Consider the following 14,539-nt stretch of genomic DNA (forward strand, 5'->3'; position numbering starts at 1 on the left):
TTATTGAAAGTTTTAAAATGTAATTAACATAAACAACTGTCTATGACAAGTACAGAATAGACTCACAACATCGAGTCGTCCAAATGTGCATACGTAATGCGTCTTTACGACAGGAAGATACGTGCATGTGCTGTTAGGTATTATGTTAGTCCACAGTTCACATACATACAGGTCCAATGCCAATATGAAACCTTGAGCACGTACATTTGAGAACGACCAATTTGGTACGTCATTGAATGTACGCGGTGGCACAGTATAAACCAGTATGTGATCTAGAAACAACAGCTGCAGATCATATACTGGGTATATACTAGGTGGTTTCATATGAACTAAGAAACCAAAAGGATATACTAATATCACAAACAACTTCACACATCAGTCGAATACACATTGTATATGTCACCACGAATTAGTCCCGCTAAGTTCAGTGGCAAAGCTATGTCTCCGTGCATACAATATGCATAATCTATAATTAAATCCTTTGTTATATTATATACCACATATCCTTAAAATAATTAAGCCTTTGTCATCACGTAAAACTAATTGTTAACAACCTGTTTCGTAATAAGTATTGAGAATAAATTATTTTATAATAACCTTGGGTTAAACTACGTCGTCAGTTCCTGGAAAATGCAACAAAAGTAGATCATCTACTTCAATAGTATAAATGGCGAACTGGAATCCATTCTACCAGAAACAGTATCAAGTACAATAAATTAATATGTGGTCTATAATACTGATGTGTTATTTATAATAATTATCACAAACAAAGCTCCAAGTATCCGAAGCAATCACACATCTATCTAGAATATATAAATAATAATCTGCTAACATTTTACGTATTGTTAGAACTTATAGTTTTCATAGTCTCACTATTAAAACTTGTACAATGTTAAAAATAATCAAAACAATCTATTAACAAAACAAGTCGATCAGACCTTGGAACAAGGAAGCTCAAAATAATCTAGCGCATGGGCGTTGTACTAAGTTATAATTTAATCATCTTTAGGGTTTATTCTTATAGCCGCGTTGATTTCTTCCTGAGCGTGATCTTTGTCGCCCCACCCCCATAAATGGTGGGAGCCGTCGCCCGTACGTTTCACCCTTTGCTGAACGATCTCCTCCGAGACAGTCTTCATGTCGTAGGCCCAGCCAATTTTGGCGAAGAAGTTAATGAACTTGGTGGTGAAGTTTAGCCTGTGGTTACCCAGCTCAGCGGTCTTGTAATCCCAGGGGAATGTATGATGGTAGTTGTGGAAGCCTTCTCCGAAAGCAAATAAGGATACTGACATGTTTTCTGAAGGCTTGATGGACTTGTCGTAGGGTTTGTCGCCCCACTTGTGGGCGGCTGAGTTGACGAGCCACGTGACGTTGAGGATGAAAGTGTAGCGGAACAGCGCCGCCACGAAGAACGCGTTCGACCATGTCTCCTTCCACATGTAGACTGGGATCACCGTGGGCAGGACGAAACAGGCCAGAGGCATGAGGATCATGTAGTATCTGGAATGAACACGTTCGTTAGTTGGAGTTAACAGTACAATCCTATTCGGTGTAGGGACACGCGTTTACGCTAAGTCAGGCTTATGTTTAGTCAGGGCTAGATTAGAGGTCTGCTGGTGTTAAGCCAACGTAGGAATGGGAGCCCCCAAGGTGAAAAAAAGATTGCTTGAAAAAAAAAAGGAAAAGTTCCTGACACGTCAAAATTTGGATTTTTTTAAAACCCCTATTGTGGGGGGGACCTGGATGCTCTACTCTACATCCAGCACTGGTTTAATATCGTTAAATTCTTTTGACGTTAAGTCCAGCGATATTTCACCTGTCAGGAGACCCTCATGCAGATTTATTAACTCTGGTCCGTGAAAATCAGCCAAAGATGAATTCAAGATAAATCTACGTAGCATTTTTCCACGCGAATAGAAAATTACACAATTGAATGAAGTACCGGACATTTATGGATTTATTATCCATAGAAATTCAGATTGGACGTTCATAAATGTATATATTACATTACATTTATTTATTACGGACGGAAAATTTATGGCACTTGTGAAATAGCCGGTACAAACATTGTTATCTTACATACTACTTAAATCCTTTAGCCAATGCAATTTGACATTACGATGTGTGTAATAAGGTAAACATTAGCTTGCACATGTAGCAAATTGGTTAATGCAGTATTCGTTTTAGTACTTGAAACGATTGGGATTTGACTCATCTACGTTTAAATAGATTATACGATGGAGAATGAAGTGACTAAAGCCTATTTTAGACCTGTAAGAAAAATCTTACAAATTGCATTACATTTTACGAGATTGATCACTTCAAACTCGTTAGATTTACCGCCTCACAATGTAGGTAATGTAACGTGCACGATTTTCTTGCGGATCTCAACTGAGCTAAATCTAGAAACTATTCGTCATACAACATAAATTAACACCATGATGTAAGTTTGGGGAAATTAATAAAATTTCAACCGGATTGATGGATATGAGCTCTTTTTTCCATTGAATCCGGTGATAGGCCATGTATCTTCGGATAAATCGCAGGACATTGTGAGTAATGTGTGTCGAAGTGATTATGTGCCGTACAGGAAAAATTAACGCATTCACTGCCACTGCCACCTCACTTGACTTGACTGACCAAAGGTGCCACCGACGCACATGTGCGTTCAAATGTATGAATAATTATGACAGCGGCACTAGGGCAAAGTTCCAAAAACGCATATATGCGTCGGTGGCAGTGAATGCGTTAAGTGCGGGTAGTTCGAAAAAGTCGCGCGCCTAGACGAACGTGATACCCTACACTTCAACGTCAAGGATATTTATGCAATAAATATTGTAGTCATGATTTAGTCTCGAAGTAAATTAGTTACGAATTTAATAAAATCCCAGAATTTGAAATCATCTGTCTGATCTAAGGGCCTTATCGCACTAGCGATTCGCGGGCGAGTTGAAAGCGAAGGCGAACGCGTAACGATTTCCCGGCGAACGCGCAACGATGTCGCTGCATTATTATTGTACGAGAGTTTTTGGCGTTATACGCAGCTAACTCGCTGCGCGCTCGCAGCGACATCGTTGCACGCTCGCGGCGATACCGTTGCGTGCTCGCGGCGAAATCGTAACGCGCTCGCCTCGCTTCCAACGCGCCCGCAAATCGCTAGTGTGATAAGGCACTAATGGCACGCAAGCGAAATCGCGGGTAAATGCTAAACACATAGTTTAATTTCGATACAGCCTATATGAAAATATCAATACCATAAAAACGTTCCCAGACGGTACTCTTAACTATCAAATGGAACAGTTTTTACCATAGCCATATTTAAATTTTGCAAATTAACAATCGATAAACAACTTAAAAGCCGTGGTGGCCGAGTGGTTAGACCTATGGCCTCTCAAGCAGAGGATTGTGGGTTCAAACCCCGGCTTGCACCTCTGAGTTTTTCGAAATTCATGTGCGGAATTACATCTGAAATTTACCACGAGCTTTACGGTGAAGGAAAACATCGTGAGGAAACCTGCACAACAAACCTGCGAAGCAATTCAACGGTGTGTGTGAAGTTCCCAATCCGCACTGGGCCCGCGTGGGAACTACTGCCCAAGCCCTCTCATTCTGAGAGGAGGCCTGTGCCCTGCAGTGGGACGTATATAGGCTGGGATGATGATGATGATGAAACAACTTAACTGATTAAATCCTGATTTGACGTATTCATGAACATCTGTTGGGACAGGTGTTCTCTGTAGATTGGCGATAATCAATTCTACTTCTTTCACACTACAACGGATTTAATCGAAATTTGTCATGCAGAGCTTGATCCCTTGCACACACAGGCTACTTTTTATCCCAATATTCCTAATTCAACTAATAAGTTTAAAGGCATGAAATGTGGCACAGGTGTTTTTTAGGGTTCCATAGTCAACTAGGAACCCTTATTAATGTAACGTTTATGTAGCCAGTGACATCAGTTCCATGAGAAATTTGTAAAACCACAGAATATCGCTTAAAAGGCCAGACCTAATGATTAATGCGAGCGAAACCACAAGTAAAATAATTTTAATTAGTGAACTGGAACAAAATCATAAAATTTAATAAGAGTCTAGGGCTAAAAAATTTAATCATTAACCATGGATTATGTATGCATGACTATTACATAGATTTTGAAATACAACATATTTCAAATTTTGTTTGCGCAGGCAAGGAGTTATGTCACACACACATTCAGTTAAGCCTGCACAAATTAACTGTGCAGGCATAACCATCGGTTATAATACTTATAACCTAGCATGTGTGGCCGGCTTTATATCAGTTTACCCTGGTCTACTAAGAATGTTGTGACAAAAAAATACTCACTTCTTTTGGAAACGAAGAATGGGATCCGAGTACAGGTCGCTCAGGTCTAGTCCCTTGCCCTTCCTCTTGAGTTCCGGATGCTTCCTGACCAGCAGCCAGCCGATGTGGGAGAAGAAGAAGCCGCGGGTGGCGTTGTGGGGGTCAGCATCGGTCTCCGAGTACTTGTGGTGCATCCGGTGATCGCGGGCCCAGTCTATCGCAGAGTCCTACGAGAAGACAACATAGTTAAAATGTGACTGCCAGCAGCAAAATACATTTAGTTGATACATACTTATTAAATATATAAAAAGACAAATAAAATGAGGGAGGCCTATGTCCAACAGAGGATGTTCTACAGCCGATGTGATGTGATGATGATGATGAAGTAAAAGTGTAGAAAGGGTCAATCAACTTCTTCTTGTACCTCGTTGCCATGGTTACGTCCCCTGGACAACTCTTTAAAACCAAGAGTTTCTATATGTTTTCTGTGGTTAAAATTTTTACCATAGTTATAAGCTCATTATTTTATAGACTATCTCCTAAGCATATTAGTCGCATATATCAAAGCAGTTTTTTTAAGAAACTCTGTCACTGTTGTCTTTTTGACAACGGGACAGAATAACAAACAAGAAAAAGTTGATTGACCCAAATATAAATTGGGGCACCCCTAGACTAGCTATATTTTTAGAAAAACGCCGTCTCACTTGTTGATGAATTTTTTATCAGTAAAATATTGGCATAATTATAATGAATGTAGGAATTCACCGTCAGCTATCACTTTATCAGATATAACTAGTTAATTACTTTTTTTATATTATGACATATATTACATATTACTTTAATTAAGTTAATTATCCAAGAAAAACTAAATCCAAACTAGAGATGGTGTATGATAAAAATAATAATTTTATCAGAACATGACCTTATCTGCCTATCAATTTCCATAAAAACGTGAGTAAACATGTGCACATACTTTCTATGTAATTTATTAAGGCTGTTACGCACTTGTGTTATTAACACAAGATCAGTGTTCTGCAAGAGCTAAAATAAGGTCTGCAAATTATTGTGCAGAAGATGCATGCTAAAAAATCTCATTGGTGCTAATTATACTTAAAACCGAGTGCTCCCAGGCCCCAGGTCAAAAAAGTTGGGGACTGCTATACCAAAATAGGAGTGTTTGAACACACTATTATTCCAGGCATGAGTTCAACACTATTATGTTTAGTTACAACTAACATCCTGTGACCTTCTCTACAGCAATTATTGACAGGAAAATGCGACATGTTCTTCAAAATAAATATCCTGGGACCTTTATGTACACATGTGCCAAGTATTTGAAATTGTATGCTTGATACAAAATGTGTAAGCCTAATTTTAACCAGCATGCTTATTGTCAAAAAATTGTGTCATATACACATGTTTTAGACAACATCAATAAAATTGTAAGGCATTTTATGTATGGTATTTATTGTAAATCTTATTTTTGAAAAGCCTAATAATAATAATAATAATAGCCTTTATACAGATTTAGAATGGTCTGCCTCGTTTCCTTATTTTATAGTTGAGGTACCAATTAATAGTTGTCTTGCTCCATTTATTTATTCCTCGTATTAAGTGACCTGTCCATTTCCACTTTAGTTTTTGAACTGTCACTGTGACATCTTTTAGTCTGGTAAGTTCTGGTAGTTGTTCTTGTCCTATCTGATGTTTTCTTCCCTATCCTATCATGCTTCTCTCTATTGCATTTTGACATGTCTCAAGTTTTCTTATCTGGGTTTTGGTAAGAGCCCAGGATTCGCAGCCGTAAGTGAGTACTGGCAATATGCAGGTGTTTTTCATTGTCTTTAGTTGTTAGATCAATTGGGGAGATTACGGAGATGCCATAGGAAACAAACCTAATACATAATATTATGTATACTTAAACCAGAGAATCTGTTTTAATCAGAGGTGCGTTTGATGATTTTGTTTCATATTCCCTCTGAGGAACAGTATCTGACAAATGTACCTATGGTATTCATACCTGGAATGCAATGGTGTTGAAGGTAGTGAGAATGAGGCGGAGCGGCCATTTAGCCTTGTATGACTTGTGTGCCCAGAGTCTGTGAGCCCCAGCAGTGATGCCCAGCCCCGATGCCACATACAAGAAGTAGGCTGTAGAAAAAAAAACACAAGCTATGGTAAAAGTGTCACTGTCATTCTAAAAATATTAGAAATACAAGTTTGTAAAGATGTAACTCAATCATGCAATAACTTTTGACCAATTCGAATGAAATTTGGAATGGAGATGGTTAAGTCCCGAGGAAGGACATAGGATAGTTTTTATCCCGGAAAAATTACATTGTTCCCGCAGGATAGCAACAAAGGAATTCTTTGCTGACTAAGTCAATTAGCTATATTAATATTAACCACTGGAGTAATACCTATAGCTTTATGGAAGCATAGAAATTACGACATTATGTCTCATGATGTTAGTGCAATTTGTTTCTGTTAATTTTCACTAACGAATTTATCAAACCATAACTACTCTGATGTCAGACTTAACTGCCACGGAATTTTCTCGCTTGTATGTAGATAAAACGAGATACGAATAAGCTTACCAAATACATCTGTTTGCCATTTCGCGGAGAACAGGAACAAATAACCTCCGTAGATGGCGGCGAGGTGGAGGTATGCGAACAGGATGATGTTTCTCCAGACATAAACCCTCGGGCTGTCATCAGCTTGCTCCACGGGCGTTCTTGCCAGCGCCAAATCCGGGGTTGCTGCGTCGCTCTCGAAGAGCACCCCATTTTCTTCCGTTACGTTAGGTGCCATTTTTTCCGGTTTTCGCAGTCTGAAAAGAAAGTCCAGTAAGTATCGCTCGAGCGAGATAAACAACAAATAGTAAGGCATAAAAACACTTAAGTAATACAAAAACCACCTTTCAGAACAGTTATCTATTTCGCTTAGAAAATCCATTTTCACATGTTACGACGATAACAAAAACAGAAAGGTAAGTTATGAAATGATTTGATTTTGTTAGACGCGATGCGCGCATAAATCAGTACGGCGCAGGACGGGCTGAGCAAGCAAGGCAGGGCAGGCTGAACACTGAACGAACAGACTGACGCACTGACGCGATCACGATCAGGTGATTTGAGTGAACTTGAACTGACCTTGAATTTTGCAGGATGACGAAAACGAAAACCATTTTGCCGCGCGAAGAGCATTTTCAATTTCTTTTAAAGTTACATTATCTTAGATCATTTATAAAAAAATAGATGTAAAATAAAATGAAGATACATAGGTTACAATTTTAATAATATTTTTATATAATTTACAATTTTCAGCAATTGTTTTATTTTGTTTATGCTTTAAGGACTAATTAACTAAGAAGTACTTGTACTTTTTATGGTTCCGTAGTCAACTAAGGAACCCTTAGTTTCGCCATGTCTGTCCGTCCGCGGCTAAGCTCAGAGACCGTTAGTACTAGAAAGCAAGCTATAATTTGGCATAGATATAGGTACATCAATCACGCCAACAGTGGCAAAATAAAACAAAAAAAAAATTATGGTACCTCCCATAGACGTAAAGTGGGGGTGATTTTTTTCTCGATTAACTACCTAGTGTGTGGTAGGTATAGGTATCGTTGGATAGGTCTTTTAAAACCATTGGGGAGGTTGCCAAGACGATTTTTCGATTCAGTGATCTGTTTGCGAAATAGGTATTCAACTTTCAAGTGCAAATTGTAATTAAAATTGTTAAAATCATATTTTTCAATCATATTATATTTTTTTAGCATGTTGGAATAATTAGCTTAGCTTTATCTATGGTAGACGACTCGAAAAAAAAGACAATCAGGGGGTTACAAGTCGAAAATCGAGAAGTTCGTATCGTTTTGCTGACGCAAATATTAGGTAGGTATTTAATACGAGTAAGATGAAGGGTACGACAGATTATAGATAAGATAAATTCGATTTTAGAATTTTGTTGTAGTAGCCCCCTGTATTGGCGGGTAGCCATTATTTTATTCAGTTGTTAGCGTCTTTCTTTTGCCGAGCTGTGAAGTGTAGACACAAAATAATTTCATTTTTTGCATTTTTTCCTCGCAATGTGATGAAAATCATTGTACCTATTACATTGGATTACAGACTTAAGTCGTTAAAAGCCCTTGCCTCCGGCGTCGGGCTTCTAATAGACTCTCGTTAGTAATCCCCTTCTTACGCCCCTTAAATGCACAATGTACTATTTTTAAGAGAAAAGCATTTAGCGACTTCCTCAAAGTATGTTTTCGTTATGGAAATTCCTAATATAGGTATCAATCCCAATATATCAATTTTAGCTATTTATAAATATTCTTATTTCTTTTTCAATATAGGTAGGGTTTTTATTTTTAAGCTCAGTATTTAATTTTAAAAAAATATTTGCATGAATACAACGCTAATACAACGCGAGTAATTAATTAAGAACACATTGTTTTTAATAGTTTTGCACTGCGCAACTAGTGCAAGTCTTAAGACCTCTTGGCATTAGGTACCATAAAGAAAAGAAGAAACATGAGAGTGAAATATGTGTCCAATGTGTCACAATGTTGAATAATATATAACATAGCTTAGCACATACCTAAAAATCCTCTAGATAATGTCCTCTACGACCTCTTTTATATAATGCACTACCGTGACATCTGCTTTAGCGTAGCGAAATAACCCGTGAATAAAAATATTGTATTTCTATAAGTTAAATTGAATACATTATAATTATATATATTTTGTCAACAGACACGAATTACATACATACCTACATGACAAAAAGATTCAGTTTGAAAATCTATGTTAACTTTCACCGAGTTCGTCAAAAGTTAACTACAGTTAAAATGTGCTTAGAAATTCTGTTGTTTTTACTATCATAACCATAGGTAACATAAAAAGTGGGTTTTCTGACTGTGATAGAATTAAGATTTAAAATTATATTAACAAACACACTCACCTATAAATTTAATTATAACATATAGCACTTTTCACTTTTCAAACGCTAACACAACGTTGTTCAGTAGTCTCTACTTGAAATAGTAATGAATAATCGACCGGCGTTAAAATTATTTATATACAAACATTGAATAAGATTAAGAATAATAATTAGTGTTATCAATCCGGGAGACCGGTAAGTTCACGTGTTTAGTTGGACTGTGGACCGAGTCACAGACTACTTAGCAGGGCTTTAAATACCGTTAAAAAGTGGTAACGTTACCAACTGTCAAACCGATTTAACGTTAAATGATAATTAACGTTAAACGATTTACCGTTACTTATACAACTTTTTACCGGTAAAAAAAATGGTAACGTTATCAGCTATTCATTAAATTAACGTTAATTCAAAAGTATCGTTAAATCATTTTAACGGTATTTATATTACTATTTACCGGTAAGCTTGGGTAACGTTAAATGGCAGATTATCCTCATTTATCGAGCGAGTATGCACGCGCAATACGCGCATTCCTCGTCGTTTTTAGGGTTCCGTACCTCAAAAGGAAAAACGGAACCCTTGTAGGATCACTTTTTGTCCTTCTGTCCGTCTGTCTTTCTGTTAAGACGCTTTTTCTCAGGAACGCGTGGAGGTATCAAGATGAAATTTATAGGGGTAGATATTTGTATGAGAAATACGAATATCTGTTCTCGAGTCTTGGGTGCATAATAGATGTTTTCTTAAACATGCTCGGAAATGTATGCGTTAATGTCACGAAATGGAGACATGAAGTTTCTCATTTATGGCTCCCTACCACCTCCCTACATAACTTCTTGGCCTAGGCCATGAAGTATGTATGAAAATCCATTATTGTCCGCTGCTCTAACTTTTTGATTTTGCTTACTAACATTAAACTGACAAAGGAAAAATTACGAACAGCCAACCACCACTACTCTGTAAGCAAATGCGATACTGCGATGCGATGCGATGCGATGCGATGCGATGCGATGCGATGCGATGCGATGCGATGCGATGCGATGCGATGCGATACGATGCGATGCGATGCGATGCGATGCGATGCGATGCGATGCGATGCGATGCGATGCGATGCGATGCGATGCGATGCGATGCGATGCGATGCGATGCGCGAAGCGATGCGATGCGATGCGAAGCGATGCGATGCGATGCGATGCGATGCGATGCGAAGCGATGCGAAGCGATGCGATGCGAAGCGATGCGATGCGATGCGATGCGATGTGATGCGAAGCGATGCGATGCGATGCGATGCGAAGCGAAGCGATGCGAAGCGATGCGAAGCCAAGCGAAGCCAAGCGAAGCCAAGCGATGCCAAGCGATGCCAAGCGATGCCAAGCGATGCCAAGCGATGCCAAGCGATGCCAAGCGATGCCAAGCGATGCCAAGCGATGCCAAGCGATGCCAAGCGATGCCAAGCGATGCCAAGCGATGCCAAGCGATGCCAAGCGATGCCAAGCGATGCCAAGCGATGCCAAGCGATGCCAAGCGATGCCAAGCGATGCCAAGCGATGCCAAGCGATGCCAAGCGATGCCAAGCGATGCCAAGCGATGCCAAGCGATGCCAAGCGATGCCAAGCGATGCCAAGCGATGCCAAGCGATGCCAAGCGATGCCAAGCGATGCCAAGCGATGCCAAGCGATGCCAAGCGATGCCAAGCGATCCCAAGCGATCCCAAGCGATGCCAAGCGATGCCAAGCGATGCCAAGCGATGCCAAGCGATGCCAAGCGATGCCAAGCGATGCCAAGCGATGCCAAGCGATGCCAAGCGATGCCAAGCGATGCCAAGCGATGCCAAGCGATGCCAAGCGATGCCAAGCGATGCCAAGCGATCCCAAGCGATGCCAAGCGATCCCAAGCGATGCCAAGCGATGCCAAGCGATGCCAAGCGATGCCAAGCGATGCCAAGCGATGCGAAGCGATGCGAAGCGATGCGATGCGATGCGAAGCGATGCGATGCGATGCGATGCGATGCGATGCGAAGCGATGCGATGCGATGCGATGGATGGATGGATGGATGGATGAAATATTTCCTCACATTGTTTGAGAAAAGCACTATACAAGCCTCGGCCAGAACAGGGATTGCTGGACTCGTTCTATCCGTCTACCCCGATCTCGTCCATCAATCCCTTACTTCATGGCCTCTGCAGTAATGTACTATTTCTCAAACATGCTCGGAAATGTATGCGTTAATGTCACGAAATGGAGACATGAAGTTTCTCATTTATGGCTCCCTACCACCTCCCTACATAACTTCTTGGCCTAGGCCATGAAGTATGTATGAAAATCCATTATTGTCCGCTGCTCTAACTTTTTAATTTTGCTTACTAACATTAAACTGACAAAGGAAAAATTACGAACAGCCAACCACCACTACTCTGTAAGCATTTGCGATACTGCGATGCGATGCGATGCGATGCGATGCGATGCGATGCGATGCGAAGCGATGCGAAGCGATGCGATGCGAAGCAAAGCGATGAGATGCGATGCGATGCGAAGCGATGCGATGCGAAGCGATGCGAAGCGATGCGAAGCGATGCGAAGCGATGCGAAGCGATGCGAAGCGATGCGAAGCGATGCGAAGCGATGCGAAGCGATGCGAAGCGATGCGAAGCGATGCGAAGCGATGCGAAGCGATGCGAAGCGATGCGAAGCGATGCGAAGCGATGCGAAGCGATGCGAAGCGATGCGAAGCGATGCGAAGCGATGCGAAGCGATGCGAAGCGATGCGAAGCGATGCGAAGCGATGCGAAGCGATGCGAAGCGATGCGAAGCGATGCGAAGCGATGCGAAGCGATGCGAAGCGATGCGAAGCGATGCGAAGCGATGCGAAGCGATGCGAAGCGATGCGAAGCGATGCGAAGCGATGCGAAGCGATGCGAAGCGATGCGAAGCGATGCGAAGCGATGCGAAGCGATGCGAAGCGATGCGAAGCGATGCGAAGCGATGCGAAGCGATGCGAAGCGATGCGAAGCGATGCCAAGCGATGCGAAGCGATGCGAAGCGATGCGATGCGATGCGATGCGATGCGAAGCGCAGCGATGCGATGCCATGCGAAGCCAAGCGATGCGATGTGAAGCGATGCGATGCGATGCAATGCGATGCGATGCGATGCGATGCGATGCGATGCGATGCGATGCGATGCGATGCGATGGATGGATGGATGGATGGATGGATGAAATATTTCTCACATTGTTTGAGAAAGCACTATACAAACCTCGCCAGAACAGCGATGATTGCGGACTCGTTCTATCCGATCGTCTACGATCGCCGTCTACCCGAACTCGTCCATCAATCCCTACTTCATGCCTCTGCGTAATGCGATTTAAGTATGTATGTATAATGTTAAATGTTTATAGCGATTATGCGTGGCCTGGAAGTAGGCAATGCTGGCTGAGATGCGTATTAAACGGACGAGCTTGCGAGTCCGTTTAACTAATACGAAGCCAGCATGCTATTCCAGCGAGACTAATATAAAGCTTTTCGAAAAATGGTGATAATTCTGATAGAACTTTTTCTCAAAATATATTATAATGTAATTTTATTCCAATATTTTCTATGCTTTGCCTTTTTTCATTAAAAATAACTGCAGGTTATTTTTCCACCGAAACACCACAAGCTATTTCAGACCCAATAGAAAAAGTCCGAGTTCCAACAAAATATCTGATAACGGCCATTGACTTGGCTTTATACGACTTGTGCCATCCATGGCTTTTAACTTTTAATGTGACTGATTGCAGGCGCGCTAATTCATTATTGTCGAGCTAGCGCGCCTGCAATCCTTTAACTTTTTAATTTTTCGCTGACCATAATGCACTTCACCTTCTGATATGTAAGAATAATGTCAATTTTAACATTTTTGAAAATTATGTTGAATGTTTGTTTATTCGATGCTTAGTAGGTACCCATAGCATAAACTTTGCTTACTTTGGGACTGAAGGGCCCGCTGGGCTACTACGAAACTCGAAAATCGAAGTTCGTATCGTACCGTCCCGCTGAAGCTTATATTATTTAATACGAGAGTGAGAGGGACGGTACGATATAGAGGTGGGTAAATCCGGATCTGAAGATTCAAAAGAGTCAGATCCTCAAGCGGATCCGAATCCCTTAATGAGTCCTTTCAAATCTTATTGACTCCGGAGTTACTAACTCCGACTGGATCGAGCGGCTCGCCTCGCTCGTGATCGCCGTCACGCTCACTCACACTGACTCGCTCCGTCCGCCTGCTTTTGCTCTCGCTCGGCTCGGATCGGATGGGCAGGGCTACTACGAAACTCGAAGTTCGTATCGTACCGTCCCTCTCGCTCTCGTATTAAATAGTATAAGAGACAGAGGGACCGCACGACACGAACTTCGATTTTGGAGTTTCGTAGTAGCCCTGCGGATCGGATCTTGGACTTGGATCTTATTATCTATGTTTGGTTGGTCGGTTCGGTTCGGTACTCGGACTTGGACTAACGAACGAATCTTTCTCTCTCTCACAAATCTGTACTTCAGTTCAGTCAGTTCAGTTCAGTACCGTACCGACACCGACCGACCGAACCGAGCCGGGGCGGATCGGCCATAGATAAATTAATAATCGCTCGAAAGAACCGGAGTCAATAAAGGAGTCGGATTCAATAAGCGGATTCGGTACCGACACCGGAGCTGGATCTAGTGAGTCAGATCACTTCGCGGAGTTGAGATTACCCATGTCTAGTACAGTCAAGGGCAAAGATATCGACACGGCCAAAGTTGCAAAAATATGTATACACGGCCTTAATGTTAACTTCATAAAGAACGTGTATACTATTTTTGCAACTTTGGCCGTGTCGATATCTTTGCCTTTGACTGTACGATACGAACTTCGAGTTTCGTAGTAGCCCTGCCGGCCACATGTCCACATTGCGGCGTCATCAACGTAAAATGGCGCGGCGGCCGATGGGCCACGGTGCCGCGCGGTGCACGTTACGGCGTCGTGAACGTACAACGGCGACACAGGGCGGCCACGCCGTACAAAATACGCGTTCTTGAATCTACATAGGCACGACGACGTCTGTACACGCGTCAATGTGTGCGTAAGACACACAAGGCTGACTATCGCAAAACCCTAGTACTATAGGGTATGTAGGTATGGCTTAGATGTTGTAAATAAATGTAATCGTTAATCATATATTTTTATTTAAACCTACATAAATGTATCTGTCTATGTATTTATGCATTATTATTTTAAATTACAATAAATATATGACTACAAACT

General features: G+C 41.3%; 1 protein-coding gene and 1 pseudogene across 2 annotated transcripts; one reads left to right on the forward strand and one right to left on the reverse strand.

Moving 5' to 3' along the window:
- On the reverse strand, positions 1-9,509 carry LOC141433121 (acyl-CoA Delta-9 desaturase-like). Of its 2 annotated transcripts, none has more exons than XM_074094967.1 (5): positions 9,292-9,509; positions 6,924-7,159; positions 6,347-6,477; positions 4,348-4,553; positions 1-1,500 (listed from the first exon to the last, which is right to left on the reverse strand). In XM_074094967.1, the coding sequence occupies exons 2-5, from the start codon at positions 7,138-7,140 to the stop codon at positions 996-998; spliced, it is 1,059 nt and encodes a 352-aa protein (XP_073951068.1). In that variant the 5' UTR covers positions 7,141-7,159; positions 9,292-9,509; the 3' UTR covers positions 1-995. The 2 variants fall into 2 exon arrangements, with proteins under 2 accessions (XP_073951068.1, XP_073951067.1); XM_074094966.1 differs by lacking the exon at positions 9,292-9,509 and adding an exon at positions 7,247-7,414.
- The window catches only part of LOC141433654 (uncharacterized protein F21D5.5-like), a 23,823-nt pseudogene continuing 17,528 nt past the window's right edge, over positions 8,245-14,539 (forward strand).

This window comes from Choristoneura fumiferana, chromosome 12 (assembly GCF_025370935.1).
Source record: "Choristoneura fumiferana chromosome 12, NRCan_CFum_1, whole genome shotgun sequence".
Classification (NCBI taxonomy): Eukaryota; Metazoa; Arthropoda; class Insecta; order Lepidoptera; family Tortricidae; genus Choristoneura; species Choristoneura fumiferana.